Raw genomic sequence first — 18,476 nt, forward strand, 5'->3', positions numbered from 1 at the left:
TTGATTTAAATTTTTATTTTTTTAAAACAAACCTGTGCCTTTAGGAAGCCATTTGATCCCAGTATGAATACTGAAAAGAATGCAAAATAGATCAACAAAACAAATGTCAAGCATGGACTTGAAGACAGTATTAACAGCTGTACAAAAAAAAGAAAAGAAAAATACAAACAAGAGTGGGCCACAATTCCTCTAAGAGATGTACGGTAATAGTGCGCTCAACAGTTTTCACAAATGCTGATTGTCAGTTGTTGCTGCCAATGTACGTTTGGGGGGCAATTTGTTTTTTTTATAGAAGGCCAGATTGGCTTCAAGTGTTTTGTTTTTTTTTTCTTGAATTTTGAAGTGCTAGTGGTCTGTGTTTATATTAATCAGTTGGGAAATAGACAGAGAGAAAGGGAGCAGGGATTTTTTTCTTTTAAAGAAAACAATTTGCAACTGCATTTTCTATTTACCAAGGTTATCTTTGACATCTGAAAAATTTAAATGTGGGTGTAAGAGATGAACGTTCCTCAGGATGTTCACATTTTAAACATAACTATCACTTAAAGAAAAAGACACACACAATGCAGTCTGTTTTCTTTGTCCAAAAAGAATACTTTTATATTATACATGTCAAAGACAATTTTTTAGAGTAAAGGTTTTCCCAGAAAAATGTACTATTTCTGTAACAACGGCAGAACAAGTCAAAAACATAACCAATAATAATAATAAAAAAACAAAGAGTATGCATTTTATACATATGTAAACCTGGAACAGCTTGTTTTTGAAGCACAGTGGTCATGTACAGAAAACTGGCTTTTTGATTTGTTTCTTAGTGGAATAGACGACTGTAACAAGGAGCTTTAAAAACGTCCAGATGTGACAAAGACCCTAATCATCACCAAAGTGCACTAAAAAGGATAAAAATGTCCTCTGAATGTCACATCTTACACAGATTTATAACAAAGCCTCCTTCTGTTGCTGCAGTTTACAAAGCGCCCCACTGGAACAGCTTCTACATAAATACAATCAAATCTAAGGTTAGATACTGACTCTACAACTCCAGGTGTGATGACTCCATATGCTACAGGTAAAAAGCACCCAAAGTCCACCTGAACATGAAGTAAAAGCGATCAGACAGTTTGGATACAGTGAAAGTACTAATGTCCTTCAGTGCTGGTATGTGACCTGGGACGGACGGACCGACATGCAGACAACATGCAGAGAGAAAAGAAGAATGAAGTGAAGTTCGGTGAGACCACCCGAATGAACTCAGTTCTCTGAGCTGTTAGAGTCAAAATAAAAGCAGGTCAGCCTCTGAATAAATGGTCACTCTAATAAAAAAGGAATGTCGTGTTTTTTTTCTCCTTCTCTTTTCGGTAACTGGACATTGTTTTTAAGACTAACTGTGAAGACAGACAGCGTTAGTTTTGGCTGCGTTAGAGAAACCAAAACATAAAGCAGCAGCAAAAGCCGCAGGAGTTCTGGGAAGGTTCTCCTCCAGTGAGTCAACGCGTGCAGCGATGTCCTCGGATCCAGCGTGAGGTCATGTTCACCCCAGCCCGACCTCGGTCACCTCTGTATACATTCGATATGCACTCGATAAGCAGGCCCAGAGCTACAGAAGAGCTCAAAACAGTGTGAGTTTTGATTAAAAAATGGGAATGTAAAGAGACGTATAAAAACTGATGTCAACCAACATCCTGCTGCAAAGGTCCTCTCAGATCTGCTTCTAGTTTATAAAAAGCTATTTACATTTAAACTGTTATTTAACTTTATTAAGAGGTTAAATAAAAATATGTATTAATTTCATTCCTCTTGTTAAGCATGTAGCTTTTAATTTCCAGAATTGGACATGATTCAAGCCCCTGGAGATCAAATACATTCAGTCCAAATGCAAAAGAAAAAAGAAGTTGTGCTGAAATGTTGCTAATCAGCAGATATTATCCCACGGTAATACGTTTGTAAAAAAATTATATCTGACAGTTAATTTTTTTGGTTTTTGCTAGTTAAGACAAAAAAAAAATATTCTGCTTTGGTCTTTTAGACCGGAGAGCTATAAATCCAAATAAAGGAAATTAATGCCTGCAAAATCAACAAAAGTGATTTAAAAGTATTCTGGTAAGAAAAGAAAACTTATTACAAACAATCAGTGAATCACACAGGAGGACAAATTTACCCTTCAGTCTTCAGGATGACACTAGAAACCTTAAAGGGTCAGTTCAGAGTTTTATCATTGGGGTTCTGTGGACAGTTTATGAGCAGTTAGTGTCCGTCCTACAGCAGACGGCTCTCTCATTGGGTAAGTGATAAAGAATCCAACCATACAGATGAGTCTACAGCTAAGTCAAGAAGAAAGTGGATTTGTGCCATCAAAAAAAAAACAAAAAAAAAACTAGTGGCTCTAAAAAGTGTCAATTAGGTTTTTGTATCCCAACAAAAGGAAGTAACTATCATTTTAAAAAAAATTTCTACCTTTAATTTGGGATATTTCCTGATCAGTTTCACTGTAGACAAACCAACAAATCTATCAGGGTGAAAACAACATAGTTACATTAATGTGCATATCTAATACTTTCCAAACCTCTTATTAATTTAATGTCAGGATTCTTTTTAATTTAATTTCAGGATTCCCAACAATTATAAATAATCTGATGAATTTTAAATAAAGCTCAGATGTCCTGGTGAGATATTTCTGAGAGTTGCTTAAATATTTTGCAATGAAAATGGCCTATTTTTTATTTTTGCAAAGGTATCAGTCAGGAGCAGAGCAAAAAACGAAAATTCACTGCATTTTTAATATATATTTAAAATGCAGAAATAAGACTACTCACAAACACTAGTAGTGCCATTGAAGAAGCAGAGGGAATTTCTATTAATTCATTTTATCTTAAATAAAACATTGAAACCTGCTTAAATCCTCTGAATCTAGTGGCAAACTTGAGCTGCAATGTGCTTGGCACAAAAATACAATCACTAAATTAACACCATATCTTCAATGAGACGTGGCGACAGCATCATGATGTGGAATTACTATTCCTCACATAAAACTGGGACTTTTATCAAGGTGGAGGAAGGAATGAACAACTTTACATACCAAAAATGTTCAGGTGTCAGCTCGACAGCTGAAGAGGGATTTTACTTACAAGCACAAACTAAAATAAAAAAAATGAAGAGGAGGAATAAATTGGAATGATCTAATTTATAGGTGAGCACATTTCTACAGGTAATTTTCTCTCCAACATATATTATTTTATCTTATATTTTCAGATTGTACATCATATTAAAGTTGGAATATGTTTTAAAATGGCTCATTAAGGTGCTGGAGCTTTAAGAGCTTGTTTCCACTTTTTAGATCGACTTCACTTTACAAATGTTAAAATCTGATCACTGCCTTCTGCAGGTAAGACTGACTGCTCATATCTATCAAAAAAACTAACGCTTAAAAAAAAACAAGAAAGTGGAAAAATATGGGGCAGAAAAAAACAACTAATTTCTAACTGATAACTTCAGAATGGTAAATTGAAATCCTACAAGTACAGACAAACATACAGCATCAGAAACATGGAATGACACAAATATGTGCATGAATATGTGAGGCATACTGTAACAGTGTTTGTGGTACCCATCAGATAAATAAAAGCGATAAATCATCACTTGTGAAAGACGAGTAAAACAGACAGAAAACGCTGCTAGAAACGTTAACAGTGACCAAAGACAGCCAAGGTGCTTCAGTAACAACGTTAAAAGGGGTCGGCTGCACATACGACCGATAGAAACCATCAGTGTTGTTTTTTTAAACAAGATCAAAGTGTTCAGTATGTATAGATATATAATATACTTTCTTTTATATATAAATCTACTATAAACAGACAGTAAATACACAATTATCCATCATTTTACAAAGTAGAAACATCTGTATCCCAACATTCCCACCCTACCCACCCCCCCCAAAAAAATCCATAAACCCAGAAATGTTTTCATACAACATCCACTACAAAACAGAGTTTGAACCCTCACCTGTTGTGAAGTATGTCAGCTTTACAAAGTAACAGAGAAAAACTGTGAATAATGAACACGAAAAGTCATCAAAGGTCACAGAAGAGCAACAAAACCAATGAGCTTGTTGATGTTGGTGGCAGGAATCCTGAGCAGATCAACCACAGTTCAGAGAATTAGAAAAACAAAAAAATGTCAGAAGGGAGTTTTTCCAAAAGATAAGAGAAACAAAAAGATGGATGATTAAAAACTGATACAGAAAAGTTGCACCAAGCATGGTGTTCGAAATTAAAAGGTGTGAAGTATAATCATTTAAAAATATTTCCATATTTATGATCCTAAAACTAAACATAATCCTGGATTTCAAATGTTTCTGCTGTAGCAGTCTATTTTATTGTCTATCCACAGATTGCAGCCAGCAGAATAAATGAAGGAATACTTTTTTCCCCATCACTTTTAAACAAGAAAACATTTTGGCCTGTTCATTTTACAGCTTCTTACTATTTGAGAAAACTTTGAAGCAACTAAAGGCATGAATCCCAGTTGATCTGTTTGTAACATCATTTTACCACATGACATTGCTTTTTAGAGGCATAAAAAACAGTGGGAGGAAACATAATATCTAAACCAATTAATATTTCAACAGGCTTAATAATGAACAATCATACCTGGTGTGCGCTGCTTCATATTGATGATGAAAAACTTGAGTTTCAGTGTATTTGGACAGACTGAGATGTTCACCAACCTGCTAAACAGCACCTGACATTTGGAGAGCAGATGTGCTTCTAACAAGGACCTAAAGATGTTAAACCAGCTGCAAGAGGAACGGCAGCTCCAGATCACCCCTCTGGAAAATCCCAGGTGGGATGGTAAAAACAAATTGGCCCAGACGAGAGCAATTACACTCCTCGATAATCTTTAAAAAGTGACACAAATTCTACCGTAGAAACTGTCACTGCCAGTCTGTGTGTGGTAAACAGCAGAAGCTAGATAATTTTGGCTTCAGTATTGTCTAATAAAGAAGATTTTAGATTTTATGGTAAAAAAAAGAAAGACATCACAGTCTCTCCTTTTAAGTCTTCTTACACTCATCTCTTACTTCTGGGTGAGAACTACCTTCAAAGATGTAACAAAAGGAGAGAAAAAAGCAGAAATGGAGGGAAAGACAGTAGGCTGGTAGCAGAGTAATAAAGGTCAACATGCCAACGTCCTCAAGTCGATGTGCCGGAAACATGCAGGCACCTCTTGTCTTGCCAGGACAGAAACTTCTGAGAAGATTTCTTGATCCAAAATCCATTTTTAAGGCAAAGCTCTTTAAGAGGAGCTCAACAGAAAATCCACTAATTAAAAAACAAAACAAAACAAAAAAAGGCACAAACATTTGTTACTCTCTGAATCCTTGAATCTTCTGTAACTTTACGTAGGAAAAATGCAGAATATTCCACACGCTGACACCTTGAAAAAGCAGGAGCCCATCCTTTAGTGCAGAGTCACATTAACAACAGCTAAGGTGGTTTTGATAAATCACAAAAAAACAAACAAATAAAACATTAGAAGTAGACGACTGCTGTAGGTCTGGTACAGTTCAGACTGGCAGTCAAAATGTACAAGTTTAGTGTTTTTAAAAAGCACTGGAGGCTGTCACTGTAAAATAACTGGCTCTTGTGTCCAACACGGTTAATGCTACCGCCCTGTGTGCAACTAACTGGTGTAAGCTCATCTTCTGCTGTCTGGTTCCTCTGCAAGAGCCACTTTTGTCAGTTCCTGGTTTCATACCAGAGAGAAAAAGGTCTAATCGTTTCCAACGACGGTGAAACAAAGGAATCTACTAGGAATCCAGGATGAGGACCGATTCAGCGCTCAACACTGGTCTTAGTGGTCAAAGGCTAACCATGTTTATTTTTTTTTTACATGGGAGCTTCCTCTTCCATCGGCTCCTCTTCAGCCCTTAGAAAGAGAACACCATAAAAAGAGAAATGTCACACACAGCGTTGTAACATTTTGTGAACTTATAATCTTTCATATTAAGATCATATTTCAGGCATGTTTTGTAGTTTTACAGTATTATTAGTTCTTAATTTTAAGATATAAAGACCTTCAGTATGTTTTGCTGCCTAATTATCACTTTATTTTGAGATGAAATCTTTTGTTATTGCTACTACAGTTTCATTATTATAACATTTCTAGCCAATTTTACCATAATAGCTTTTTGTTACATGCCAATATCACAAACTTGTTTTGTATTGAGAGTATTGCTGTTAACAAGGTAAATCATTTTTAATACCCCATTATGTTGAGAAAAATATCTCAAAACTAGTCTTATAATCTTAATAAGACTAAACTAGTCTTGTTGCAACAACAGTTTAATAATCTACAAATCTTGACATAATGAGATCTAATGCTTATTTTCTCAAGATAATCTTTAATATGTTCTTATGTCAAGATGAAACTTGGTTTTATTTTTCAGGTTGTTATTTCATGTATTTATTGCACTGGCCATGTTAACCAGAGAACATATGACCTTAAGCTAATTTTAAAACAATTAAATCTCATTATCCAGAGTTATAAACATTATCTAACAGAAATAAGTTGTATGTATTTGCAGGAAGCAAATGCATAATACTGAACTGTGTTTTAGTGACATGCAATTGCAACGATTTCTTTACAAACACAAGCAATGGGATCTCAGAGAACCATATAGAGGTCACACCACAGACCTTTTTCCAATGTGCTTGTTAGCGACTGACAACGAAGCCATGGCTGAAACGGTTTCAGCTTCCTCCACGTCACGCTGCAGCGCTTCATTCAACGACCAACCGAGGGTGGAGGCAGAACGCTGCAGAGAGCGCCAATATTTACCTGCAACAAACATAAATAAAAATGGGATGCAAAAGCTGTCCATCTAGAAGAGATCTGCAGAACATGAGCATGAGTTTAATAAATTAAAAGGTTTTGGATGTGAAGTGCAGTGTATACAGATTTGAAAAACCTGTAAAATATTTTCCTCACTTTGGCATTTTTTGTGCCAAAGGGACAAAATCCTATATTTCATTGTTTTACATTAAGTGAATATATTTTTTTACACCTTTTAAATCTGCCAAAACTCAAATATGGTATCCGCTGAATGACCATTGTTATGATTTTTCACAAAAACACAGAAAGAATCAGATCATTTTTGCTAAAACTGGCATTTAAAATGGCAAGCATAAATAAAAGAAATAAATACAAGAATATTTGTTACTTATGGTGAAGACTGAAGTTAATAATAGCATTCATAAAACAATTTGGAGAAAATATGTTATGTAATCATTGATTGATGTTTTTGGTCTGTAATAAATGAATGAAACTTGCACAACTCAATATATGTGATTTCTCTGGCATGCATTTTTATAAAAAATAATATAAACATTATTTTTTTATGTTTATATGACAGTGTGACAGTTTTTATTGCTAAAACTGTCACAGATGACCCAGGTGGAGCACAAAATGAATGACTTAGAGGGCTAAACAAGCTTTAAATGTCAAATCTTTTTAAAAAGGGATCAGCTTTTATAAAGAAGAGGTGCATAAAAAAAACCCACCAACAATGACAATTTTGGTTCTTCAATTGTTTTTTATTGTTCACTACAACCCGGAAGGGGTAATAATATCGCCGCTTTGCTTTCTCCCTTGTGATCTGTAAAACAACTGACTGAATAACTTTCAACAGCAGTGATTTCATAGGTGATATCTGGAGGCATTACAATTTAGAAAAGCCTAATTTTAAAAAAATTGATATAAAATGAGAGATGTGTACAGTTGGCTGCGGTGTGAGTGATCTACTCACTCTGAACCTCGATGACTTTCTCCATAGAGCGCACAGCATTAGCATTTGGTTTCTGCTGCAGCACCTCGTAAGGAATGGGGTCCAACTGAAACAGAAAGAAAATTAGATTAAAAACATTTCTGGCTTAATGTTTTCATTTCTCTACCAGCTCCACCAGACAACTCTGACACTATTTAATGTGCTTTTACTGCAATTTCATTCATGTATTCTGGAACAGATGGCAGCCTACATCTACAGCGAACCTCACTCAACATCCAAGCATTTTATTTGTTGGTATAATAGCTGCAGCTTGATAAATACTCTGTGAATGAGTTCCACAGGTGTTCAGAAAGTTTTCTCCAAACCCCCATTTGACCCGATGCAGTCCCAACGCGGTTTACAGGATCATTTCTGAAATGCTGACCACAACCCACTGTTAAGTCAATCCAAGAGGTTGGGAACAATCTCAAGCTGCTGACACAATAAAAAAAAAAATCCTGTCTGCAGATGCACGCCTCTTCCCACTCCTCGACAGCTTTGCTACTCTTTGACATAAACTACACTGTGTGCTTTGTTCCGAGTCCCAGTCGAAGGAAGCACATGGGTATACGCAGATGCATATACTTGGAAATGGCCAGTTCATACATACACCTCGGCGAGAACGGCTAAATCTATAAAAAAGAAATGAAAAAAAACCCTTCCAAGCCACAATTCAGAGCAAACAGAGCTATTCCCCCAGGTGCCTTCCTAACCCGGAATGATTTAATTTCCCCTTTGGCCGACGATTCGTTCGACACTTTCACATCCCGTTTCGGTACACAGCCTCATTCAGCTCCACATTCCTCCTCAGACGGCACACATCCCTGTTCTGCTTTGTCATAACCCCAGAGGAATAGCACGCCAACATGGAAACATGGAAACGGAGACATGCAGAGTTAGAAAGAAGGGAAGAAAAAAAGGTTTGGCTTGACATTTGGAGAGCAGGATGCCAGAGAGAAAAAGGGGATGGTTGGTCTGCCGAGCCCAAGACTAAGAGTTTTATTTTAATTAAAGCAAATAGAATACGGGAGGGGTCCGCTGAGCCGAGGGAACAAGGCACTTTGGGGAGAGATGGATACTTTAATCCTGCTGTGGCACGACAGACTACATCATGCACTCAGCATCAGCTTGAGGAGTATGCACGCATTCAGCTCATGCACAACTCTTTTAAGTAACTTGTTACATGACTAACACTTTTTCAAATAACAGGGTCCCATTAATGCTGCAACTTGAACATACTTTTTATTGCCATAAGAATCAGGGCGCCTCTTGAAGCATCCGAAGAGCTAAGTCAGACTCTCTGGTCCAGTACTAAATTAATTCAGATCTTACATAAGAACAGGAACTTATTGTGTCAACAGGTAATGTCTGCAGATGATACACAGCTCTACATTACATTGTCACCAGGTGACACAGAACCCATCCAAGCACTGAAGAAATGCATTGGTGCCACAACTTTCCATAACTTTCTCCAGCTGAACAGAAACAAAACTGAAGTTGTTATACTTGGACCTGAAGATAAACTTTTGGTCCAAAGATAATAACTGAGTCAGCACACAGCTTCAGATATTCCAGCTAGAAACTAGTGATCAGGTCTGTAATCTGGGTGTGGTGATGAACTCCGACCTGAACCTTCAGAGTCACATGAAGACAATTACAAAGTCAGCCTTCTGTCACCTGAAGAACATTTCCAGAATTAAAAGACTAATGTGGACGTGCCTTGGTGGCATAGGGGATAGTGCAACCCATATTTAGAGGCCTTGAGTCCTCGACGCGGCCGGCGCGGGTTCGACTCCCGGACCCGGCGACATTTGCCGCATGTCTTCCCCCTTCCTGTCAACCTACTTTCATATAAGGGACACTAGAGCCCACAAAAACACCCCTTGGAGGGTCAACAACAACAAAAAAGGCTAATGTCTCAGCGAGATCTAGAGAAACTCATCCATGCATTTATTTTTAGTTGCATTGATTTCTGCAATAGTGTCTTCACAAGTCTGCCTAAAAAAATCACAACAGCAATGTTTATTGGTTATTTCATATTTGTTTACTGCATTATGTTTTTATGGTGCAAAGCACTTTGAACTGCCTTGCTGCTGCAATGTGCTATACTAATAAACTCCACTATCAAAATCATTGAATTCATGGATTCCAGTCACACAGATCACGGGTGTAGAAAATCAAGCACCTGGGAACGCAAACTGCCTCTACAAACATAATATGTGGCAGAATGGGTTGTTCTCAGATGTTTAAATTATGATATTTGGTGCCTTACGAAAAGTAAATAAATTCTAAGGCTGTTCACACAACGGTAGGAAAGACCCATGAATTTGAAACCGACACAAATGAAATGGACGCTGTATGAAAGTGGCACAACGTTCCTGTGACTGTGGCTAAGTGAGGGAAAGCAGGACTGATTCATCATTAGCATCCTAATGTTTCCACATTGGGAGATTCAGATCATCAATCTTTCAGTCAAAGTGCACTTCTCCAAAGGTTCAGCCCATGCTGCTCCAGCTTTCCTCGGCTCCCTGTCAAAGCGAGGTCAGGGGTTCTCCGGGGCTTGCTGGAGTTCAGCTCAGAGCAGAGCTGGACGGGGGCAACTTGTCAGTTTGATTGACAGCTGGGTTCGGCTTGTAAACTTTAATGACTCTCGTCATGGTACCCCAGGGGCCCAAACTCAGCAGGTAGGGTAAAGACGCACATGAATGAGCAAAGGACACATGAAGGAATATTGTAAACAAGCCTACATTTGTTCCTGACGTCATCCGTAGCAGGAACACATTTTGCTGCTTTTACCTGCACACTGAATGTGTCGCGGTCTTAAAATGTCAGACATGTTGGATTTAACCGATCTCTGAGGATATCTACGTCTCGGCCAACAAAACCAAGACAAGCCATGAGCTGAGTGAGAGGAATGTGGCCCGGTAAAAACATTCCTAAGGGAGGCTCAAAGCAAAACAGTGGAAAGATGAGGAATTCTACTTGTTCAGCAAAATAAAAAAGTGCACAAGGCATTCATTGTTTACCGCTTTGTCCGTCTGTACATGCTAGCAGCCGCTAAAATTGTCTGATTATGTTATGCTAACTGAACAAGGTAATCACATGCATTGTGCAAAGCGGGTGACCTTTTCAGATAAGTTTCTTCTTGGATTTTGTGTTTCTTTTGGGGGGGAGGAACAGTAAGGCTTACAGGGCGACAAGTGAAGCTGAGCAATTTTACTGTAACTGAAGAACAAACACGCTTAATGACCTCACGGACGGCTGGCAGCAATTAGCATATTAGCTAGTTGTTTATCAAATAATTGCTAACAACCATGGTTTGGAGTTGGCCGACATCTGTACTGGAGCAATCATCAATTAGTACAGAGGTCAGAGTTCACTGGCGTAGTTGCAAATGCATCATTCATGAGCTATTTAAAGAAAAAAAGTATTGGTGATTAAACATTAGAGAAGAGGAAAAAAAGGTCTGTATTGGACATTTGTTTTTTGTTCCATTTTATCAAGTTCGAATAAGTATTTTTAAACATAAGACACTATAAGACAACACAGAAAGGGAAAAACGAACATGTCTGAGGACACGTGTCCTGCTAAATTTGCCACAAAAGCAAAGTAAAGCTAACTATCAGTTAGATGTTTAAAAATACATTTTAAAAAGACACAAAATATACTATTTAACATGACATTTTAACAATGTCCAGCGATATGGGTGGTTCATTCAGATTGAATGGGAGTGAAAGAGCACAAGCTATTAACAAGAAGGCTAAATATAATAAATATATTTATAATGTATATCATAATAACAACATATATAATATAGATTATGATTTTTGTAACTCCTATCACATCTATTTAAATTAAAACTGCAAAAATCCCATTAAGTAATATGGCACCACACCTGTCTTCTTGTAAAACGAAGAATAGGACATTCAGCCCACATGTTTGGATCAGAGATTTTTATTATGGCATGTTGCAGATCGAGGAACTTCCCAGACAATACAGAGCCTCAGACGGTTTGATGCAGCATAAACAAAAGCACAGCTGACCAGTTAATCCAGCTGTGGTTTAATGCCTGGACCCACTCAGCATTACCACACACAGACCCACATTTAGCCAAGAACTAAAGTTTATTCTGGAGGAAAACTCACTTACTGGACATGCTTAAAAAAAAAACTGTTGTCCATTGGATCCCCAGGCAGGCTGTAGTCACTCACAGTTTTTGTTTAAATTTAGCTTTGGAGTTGCTATTTGAGGCTAAAACAGAACTTTAGATGGTGAATCAAAACTAAAATAAAAAGAGTGAGTTTTTATTCTTGTCTTCTCACTCGGTTCTACACCGACATTTCCCAGCAACATTCCAGAGTCATTACGGGGACCTTACAGGAGAGCATAAAAATGCTTTCTTCTTGGTGTTTCAATCTGATTTTAAGTAGGATTTTTTTTTTTTTTTTTTTTTACTGTCGCCCTTAGCAATCAAAGATAAAAACAACAAAAAGATCTGTTTTTGTTCAATCAGCTGACATCATTGTTCCCAGCTGGACAAGTCAGGAAAACTTTAGAATGGAGCACTAAAATGCTGTGCTATTTACTTATCAAAGAATTCCTATAACATTCTCCAGACAAGTTCTCTGGAGAAGATTGAATCACAACCTATTTTCATTAAATTAATCTAGAAATTAATCTCAACACATGCACATTTTGAGTAATAATAACCTACATTGGATTCATTCTGATTTCAATCCATTTCATTCTTCCACAGGTACAACAGTTTACAGAGCTGCTGAATTACGACAGTTTCCTCCTTCTCAACTTCAAATGATTGCTCGGTTTCCTTTAACTGTCTGATCCCTGGACCCAGACTGACCCTGCTGGAAGAGGTGTGAGGGTAAGCGTTTTCAGATGTGGGCGAGAGCGCTGCCCTGCAGGGAAGGGGGACTGGACGCCCCCTGTTGCCTCCTGCCCATTCTCAAATTCTCAGCTCAATATGGCCACCACCCAGAGACCTCCTTCAAACTCCTGCAGGTAGAGGTGCCCCGCCGGCTGCTGAAACATTAGAAGCAAAGCCTCTGGCACATTTCATTATCTGGCTGTAGGGCGGTATGGTAAGAAACAAGAAACCAGTCTCTCAAACTGGATGTTCAGGGAAGAGAACTATGACAGCAAATAGAAACCGCCCCTCGGAGATGTTCTTGAGTTTCTGAAACCTTTCCAGATGTCATAGTGTTGTTGTGAGCTGAAGCCATGTTACAATAAGTCTCTAGGTACTGTGGTAACCAGTGGTGAAGATGTGCAAAGAAATCTTGGGAAACGTTTGAGACAATTGACCATTGGTGAAAAGAAATCTTTAAACAAGGAGTTCACGTTCAATATATTCCTACAACACACCTGAATCAAAAGGTTGGATTACCTTCTTGGCATGTCAGCGCATTTTGCAAAGGTCTGGTCATTAACCATTTATTTGACTCAGGTGTATTGGAGCAGGGATGCATGCAAAGGTTCTAGGACAGTTGCAGTCCTGCTTTGAATATTTTATTAATACTATGCAAACTCCCCTTTTGTCTGCAGGGCAACACTAAATCTTCTCCTATAACTTTTTATAAGCATACAGAAAGTGGAGTTGACTACATCAGTGTGTTCAACTCCAGTCCTCAGGGCTGGTTTCCTAAAGGTTTCACATGCAGCTGCTTCTGCACAACTGGTTCAATGACTGAAATATCTCCTGAACATGTCACTTAGACAGACAGGGGCTTGATAATGAACAACCATATATTTAAGGAAAGATCTAAGACATGCAGGGTATAGATTCTTGACTACTGACTATGGATATCACTGCTAGAGATAATCCAGTGTCCTGGGTCCTTGCCAGTGCTCCTGAGGTGGCCATGGAAGGATGCTGATTTTTGTGTCAGGTGTCAAGTTTTCCTCTGTTGATATAGCCATATGTTTTCGGAAAAGACATCATAATATGCTGAAGAAATTTTTATATCACATATCATAAGTTATTTCCTCCCTTTGGTTCACTTTCTCTGCTCGGCAGTACTGCACTCCCTCTTTAAGGGAGGGTTTACATATAAGTGAACTAAGACATGTCTTCAAGCAGACCAGAGTTCACTTGTTAGGTCTGCACCAACGTTTTGAGCTTTCACACCTGGCCAAATAAGAGAAACTCTGGTCCATTTCAAGTGAACCAAGCAAACCATTCTAGTGTAAAAGCAGCCTTGGTCTCATCTGATGAAGTCTCCTGGGTTCTGCAAAGTCTTGCATGTTTACATTTGTTATGGTAGGTGAAAAGAAGGGTTTTCCAATTCCAGCCTAATAACATTTTGTTGTGTTAAACTTTTAGAATAGAGCACTAAAATGCTGTGCTAGTTAGTGCTATTTAGATACGAACACGTTTAGGTGAGCAGCTATGTTCTCGTAGAGGTTTATGAAGATCTGAATCATTCACTCAATAAAATCCTGAGTGAGTGATGTGTACAGATCCATTAAGTTCTGTATTCTTTAACAGGTTTGACACAAAGGACTATTTTCATATAATAAAACAATTCAAGCAAAGTAAAGCTCCAGTGTAACTTGACGATCTAAATGTTCCAGTTTTTACGATTTACAAATCTTGATCCGTTATTGTTCAGTTTGTTTTGCTTGAACTCCAAGATCAGCATGGGGCTACGTTATTTTTTTCTCATCAATGCCAAAAACCACAGCTCAAATAATCTGCAAGGAGGAAACAAGTTGTCCTAAGATGCACAGATATTACTTTAAATATCTGTGACTGAATTTGATATCAAGCTGAAAATATTTTAATAGGTCTTGTGCAATTGAATTTTTTTATCAGTATAAACAAAGTTTGGTGTAAAATGAAGGCTGGAAAACACACAAAAACATATCTGGGCTTTATGATGTGATGTGACATGGTCATCATAAGCACTGATATTGGGTCATATGAGGGTTAGAAGAATTTTAGATGCTTATCTTTTTTTATAAATCACAATCTACATAAACCCAAAATTAAACAGCTTTAGGAGAGGGTTCCCTCAAAACTGACAGCATATATACATAGCTAGTCCAGCAGCACAGCATCAGAGCGGCCATTTTCTGCACATATATTTGAGGTTATTCTGATTATTGCCTCTGTATATACTGCCAGTGCAAATAAATTTCAGTAAAGCATTAGAAATTACTGTAAATTGTCTGTCAACATACACTTCTGTAGATTAAAATTCCATCTTAAAGCTACATTTTGAAGATAAATAGAAGGCTACATATTAAATGCAGCTCCAAATAAGTGAGCTTAGAAGAGAAACTGTTCTGCTCTGTGTCACAAAGCACCAGTGTTTTTTGAGTGCCACAGATCAGCCCACACACCCCCTCAATTACTCCGTCTGCCTGGAAATCCTCGCCCTCTGACGTGTTTGCGTGCAGCGTGCGTATGTTGTTGTCCTGCTTCAGAGGTGGTGAAGACAGACAAAGATGACACCAGGAAGAGATGTGGTTAACTTAAAGAGGTCGATGCAGTAATGGGAAGATTTTTCTGTCTCTTCTCAGTTTTTGTTTTAATATCTATACAACAGAAGAACCTAATATTGATCCTTTTTCATGTGGTTTTAGGCATAAAGCTTCAGTTTTAAAAAAATGTGTGTTCTGTTTCATGCATTTAATTTATTTAAAACAATGTGGTCTTCCACTGTTTGTGACAAGTGCCTTGCAGCGGTATTTATAACCCCTAAAGCACTTTATTTTTTCATTTCACAAACTTTAATAACTATGCGTCATTTGGTATTTTATGTGATGGACCAACACAACATATTCTATGACTATGGAAGGAAATGATGCCTAGCTTTCCAATTTGTCTTTACATATAAACCTTTGTAAGTCCCCTACTTATTACATTAGGATCTAGGATATGTGTAAAGTATCTTTAGTATAAATTAAGTTTTCCTATGAACAGAGCAAAATTATAAGAAGGAGCTCCGGTCAGATGAAACCAAAACTGCACACTGTATATGGCAGCCTGAACAACCTTCATGGTGAAACACAATGACGAAGGCTGGGTCATGCTTTGGGATGTTTCTGTGATGTGAAGATTGCACTAAATAAAGGGCAATTCTGGAAAAATACCGGTCAGATTGCAATAGACTGGGGTCAAGGTTCACCTTCCATCAGGACACAAAAGCCAGACCTCCAACAGAATGGTTTAGATCAAAATGTATTCTTGCCTTAGAACAGTCTGGTCAAAGTCCAGATGAAAATTCAATTGATAATCTGAGTCAAAACTTAAAATTAAACGTACCTTAACTGTCTCCATTGGATTTGAATTAGCTTAAGCTATTTCACAAAGAATGTGCAAAATATTCAGAGACTAGCTGTCTCTGGAAGACTGAATGGAAATGCATGCCGCACTTTTTAGATTATTAAAAAAAAAAAGAAATCTAACTATTGCTTCCACTTTATACTTATACACCAGTTTGTGTTAGTCTGCAACGTCAACACATTAAAATTGTTGGTTGTAGCATGAATAATTCTACGCTATGAGTGTTATCAATAATTCTACGAGACACCTTGAAACAAGCTTAATGTCTGATCATTTCACAATAATCTGGGAGAAAATGTCAGCAGTTACGATTCCCTCACCAAAAGCAGGTGAGCAAGACTTACCTCATTGCCGAGCAGAGCAGAAATGCAGGCTTCAGAGGCATCACATATGGCCATCAGGTCATGACCCCCTTCCAGGGCAAGCACCAAGCGACTGCCGGCCAGGCCCATCAGCTGCCTGGTCAGGTAGCTGAAGCCTGAAGACAAAGGAAATCACAGCAAAGAAAGGGAAGGGGAAAAATGAATCGCTGCTGAGCTTCCAACTTCCTTTTGGGATTCTGATAAAAGCAAAAAGACAAAAAAAATGGATGAAGGAAGGACTGAATGAGACGGTGGAAGAAGAGCGGAAAAAAGAGAGCCTTGTGGAATTACTGGAGGCCAAGAACGAGCCCTAATACGAGCCAGGCTTAATTTTAATAAACACGGCTTTGCATTTAGTCGTGGTCAAAGCCTTTGATGTTTAGCTCAGAAGTAGGAGGGCAGATGAATAAACCTATTCAAACACACTTTATTCTACCCAAATTCTACCTCATCTCCTCTTTCTGCAATCCTCTGTAAACCACCCCGTCCTATTCCCTTTGACAGGCAGGAACCCTGCTCTTACTTAGGATATCCACGTCAACACATAAAAGGTTTTTCTTGGCACGACAACATCTGTTGGAGTACCAAAGAAATTCAGCTACAGATAGAGAGTGTTCCCTTGCAAAAAGGTAGTCAAAGAACAGTTTTAAGATTTAAGTTGACAAAGAATAGAGTTTAGTAAAATAATCAGTCATTATTGTGATCAATAGTTACATTTGGCTGTCAGTTTGTATCCTCCGAGCGGTGGGGCATGTCCGTCGACAGCATCGAAGCCAGAGGACACCAGAACCACATCTGGAGCGAACTCATTGGCAATGGGCATCACCACTGTTCTGCAGAGACAAAACCAAACAACACAGTTTTGTAAAGAAAATCTGATCGTTTGGAGTAAATGGCAAGTTCTAAATTTGCAATGCTCTGCTTCACTTCTCATGGAAATTTAGTTTTATATGAAAACAAATTCAGGGATCCATGAAAGCTCAGTATTAACTGTGGTGAAGTTCACAGTGAACATCACTGAGAAAACATTTCTGGTAAAACTCAGAAACCTTTGCTCCTCTTGATAGACACGCATTTCTTTTATTTACAAGTTCCGCAGACCAAACATTCGCCGAGTATGTTTGGACGCACAGTAATGTGACAGGAATAATTACCACACATCCTATTTGAAGTGGATATTCTGGAAATTTGGTGGCAAGGATAAACCCCACAGTCAAGTCAAAAGCAGCAACAGGAGGACAGATGTAATTACATGCGTGCTAATTATGTATGATGCATCTAACACTGCATGGGTGGGGTGATTGACGGCTGTTTGTATATAAATTTAATTCACTAAACAACTGGTTAGCATGGGTTTCCCGTGTTCAGACGTAAGTGAGATCAACAGTGGGGCAAATGTGCAATGATTCATTGCAAATTGTGGCTGGAAAATCCAGGGAGGTTTATATGATGATCCAGTATGGAAGAAAAGGGGATGCATTATGTGCGCAGAAAGGTTTTGCAAAAGAAGGTTAGTCTAATCTCCATTTTTGAGTGTTTTTAGACAGATTTTGTTTTAAATCTGCGTCCAAGTGGAATGATGCGCCAACTTGTGGTGACAGTACCGTAAAAATTGAAAAGATTATCTTGAATTGAATAAACTGGATAACTTCAGCCTTTGACAATGTCCACACCCTCTTTTTAGTTTCTTCTAATCTCTGGAAAGATTATTAAACAAACTATGATTTGCTCAGTTTTGGTACTCAGATGATTGATTGAGAACTGGCGTAAAGGGAGGAGCTCAGCAGGAGTACATGCAAAGTGACTATTCAATTGGCAAACAACAAATAACTCCATCCTTGCTGCTTTCACGTAGTAGGACTTTGGAACATGCCAAATTTAAAGTGAGTGGCTGGCAAATCAAGGAGACAAAATGACAAGTCTGAGGGAATGAGAACATACCAGCATTTCCTCAGAGTCTTCTCTACAATATCCAATATCTAGA

General features: G+C 38.1%; 1 protein-coding gene across 5 annotated transcripts in view; it reads right to left on the reverse strand.

The window, feature by feature from the left end:
• Positions 1–18,476, reverse strand: part of hdac4 (histone deacetylase 4) — a 123,165-nt gene continuing 104,689 nt past the window's right edge. For 4 of the 5 annotated variants that reach the window (XM_028022588.1, XM_028022589.1, XM_028022590.1 and 1 more), the window contains 5 exons: positions 17,207–17,325; positions 16,475–16,608; positions 7,805–7,889; positions 6,696–6,837; positions 1–5,925 (listed from right to left, as the gene is read on the reverse strand). In XM_028022588.1, coding sequence (XP_027878389.1) covers positions 5,886–5,925; positions 6,696–6,837; positions 7,805–7,889; positions 16,475–16,608; positions 17,207–17,325 — 520 coding nt within the window. In that variant the 3' untranslated portion in view covers positions 1–5,885. Of the gene's footprint in view, positions 5,926–6,695; positions 6,838–7,804; positions 7,890–16,474; positions 16,690–17,206; positions 17,326–18,476 lie in introns of those variants that run through there. The other variant, XM_028022592.1, reaches the window with a different exon arrangement.

This window comes from Xiphophorus couchianus, chromosome 7 (assembly GCF_001444195.1).
Source record: "Xiphophorus couchianus chromosome 7, X_couchianus-1.0, whole genome shotgun sequence".
Taxonomy (NCBI): Eukaryota; Metazoa; Chordata; class Actinopteri; order Cyprinodontiformes; family Poeciliidae; genus Xiphophorus; species Xiphophorus couchianus.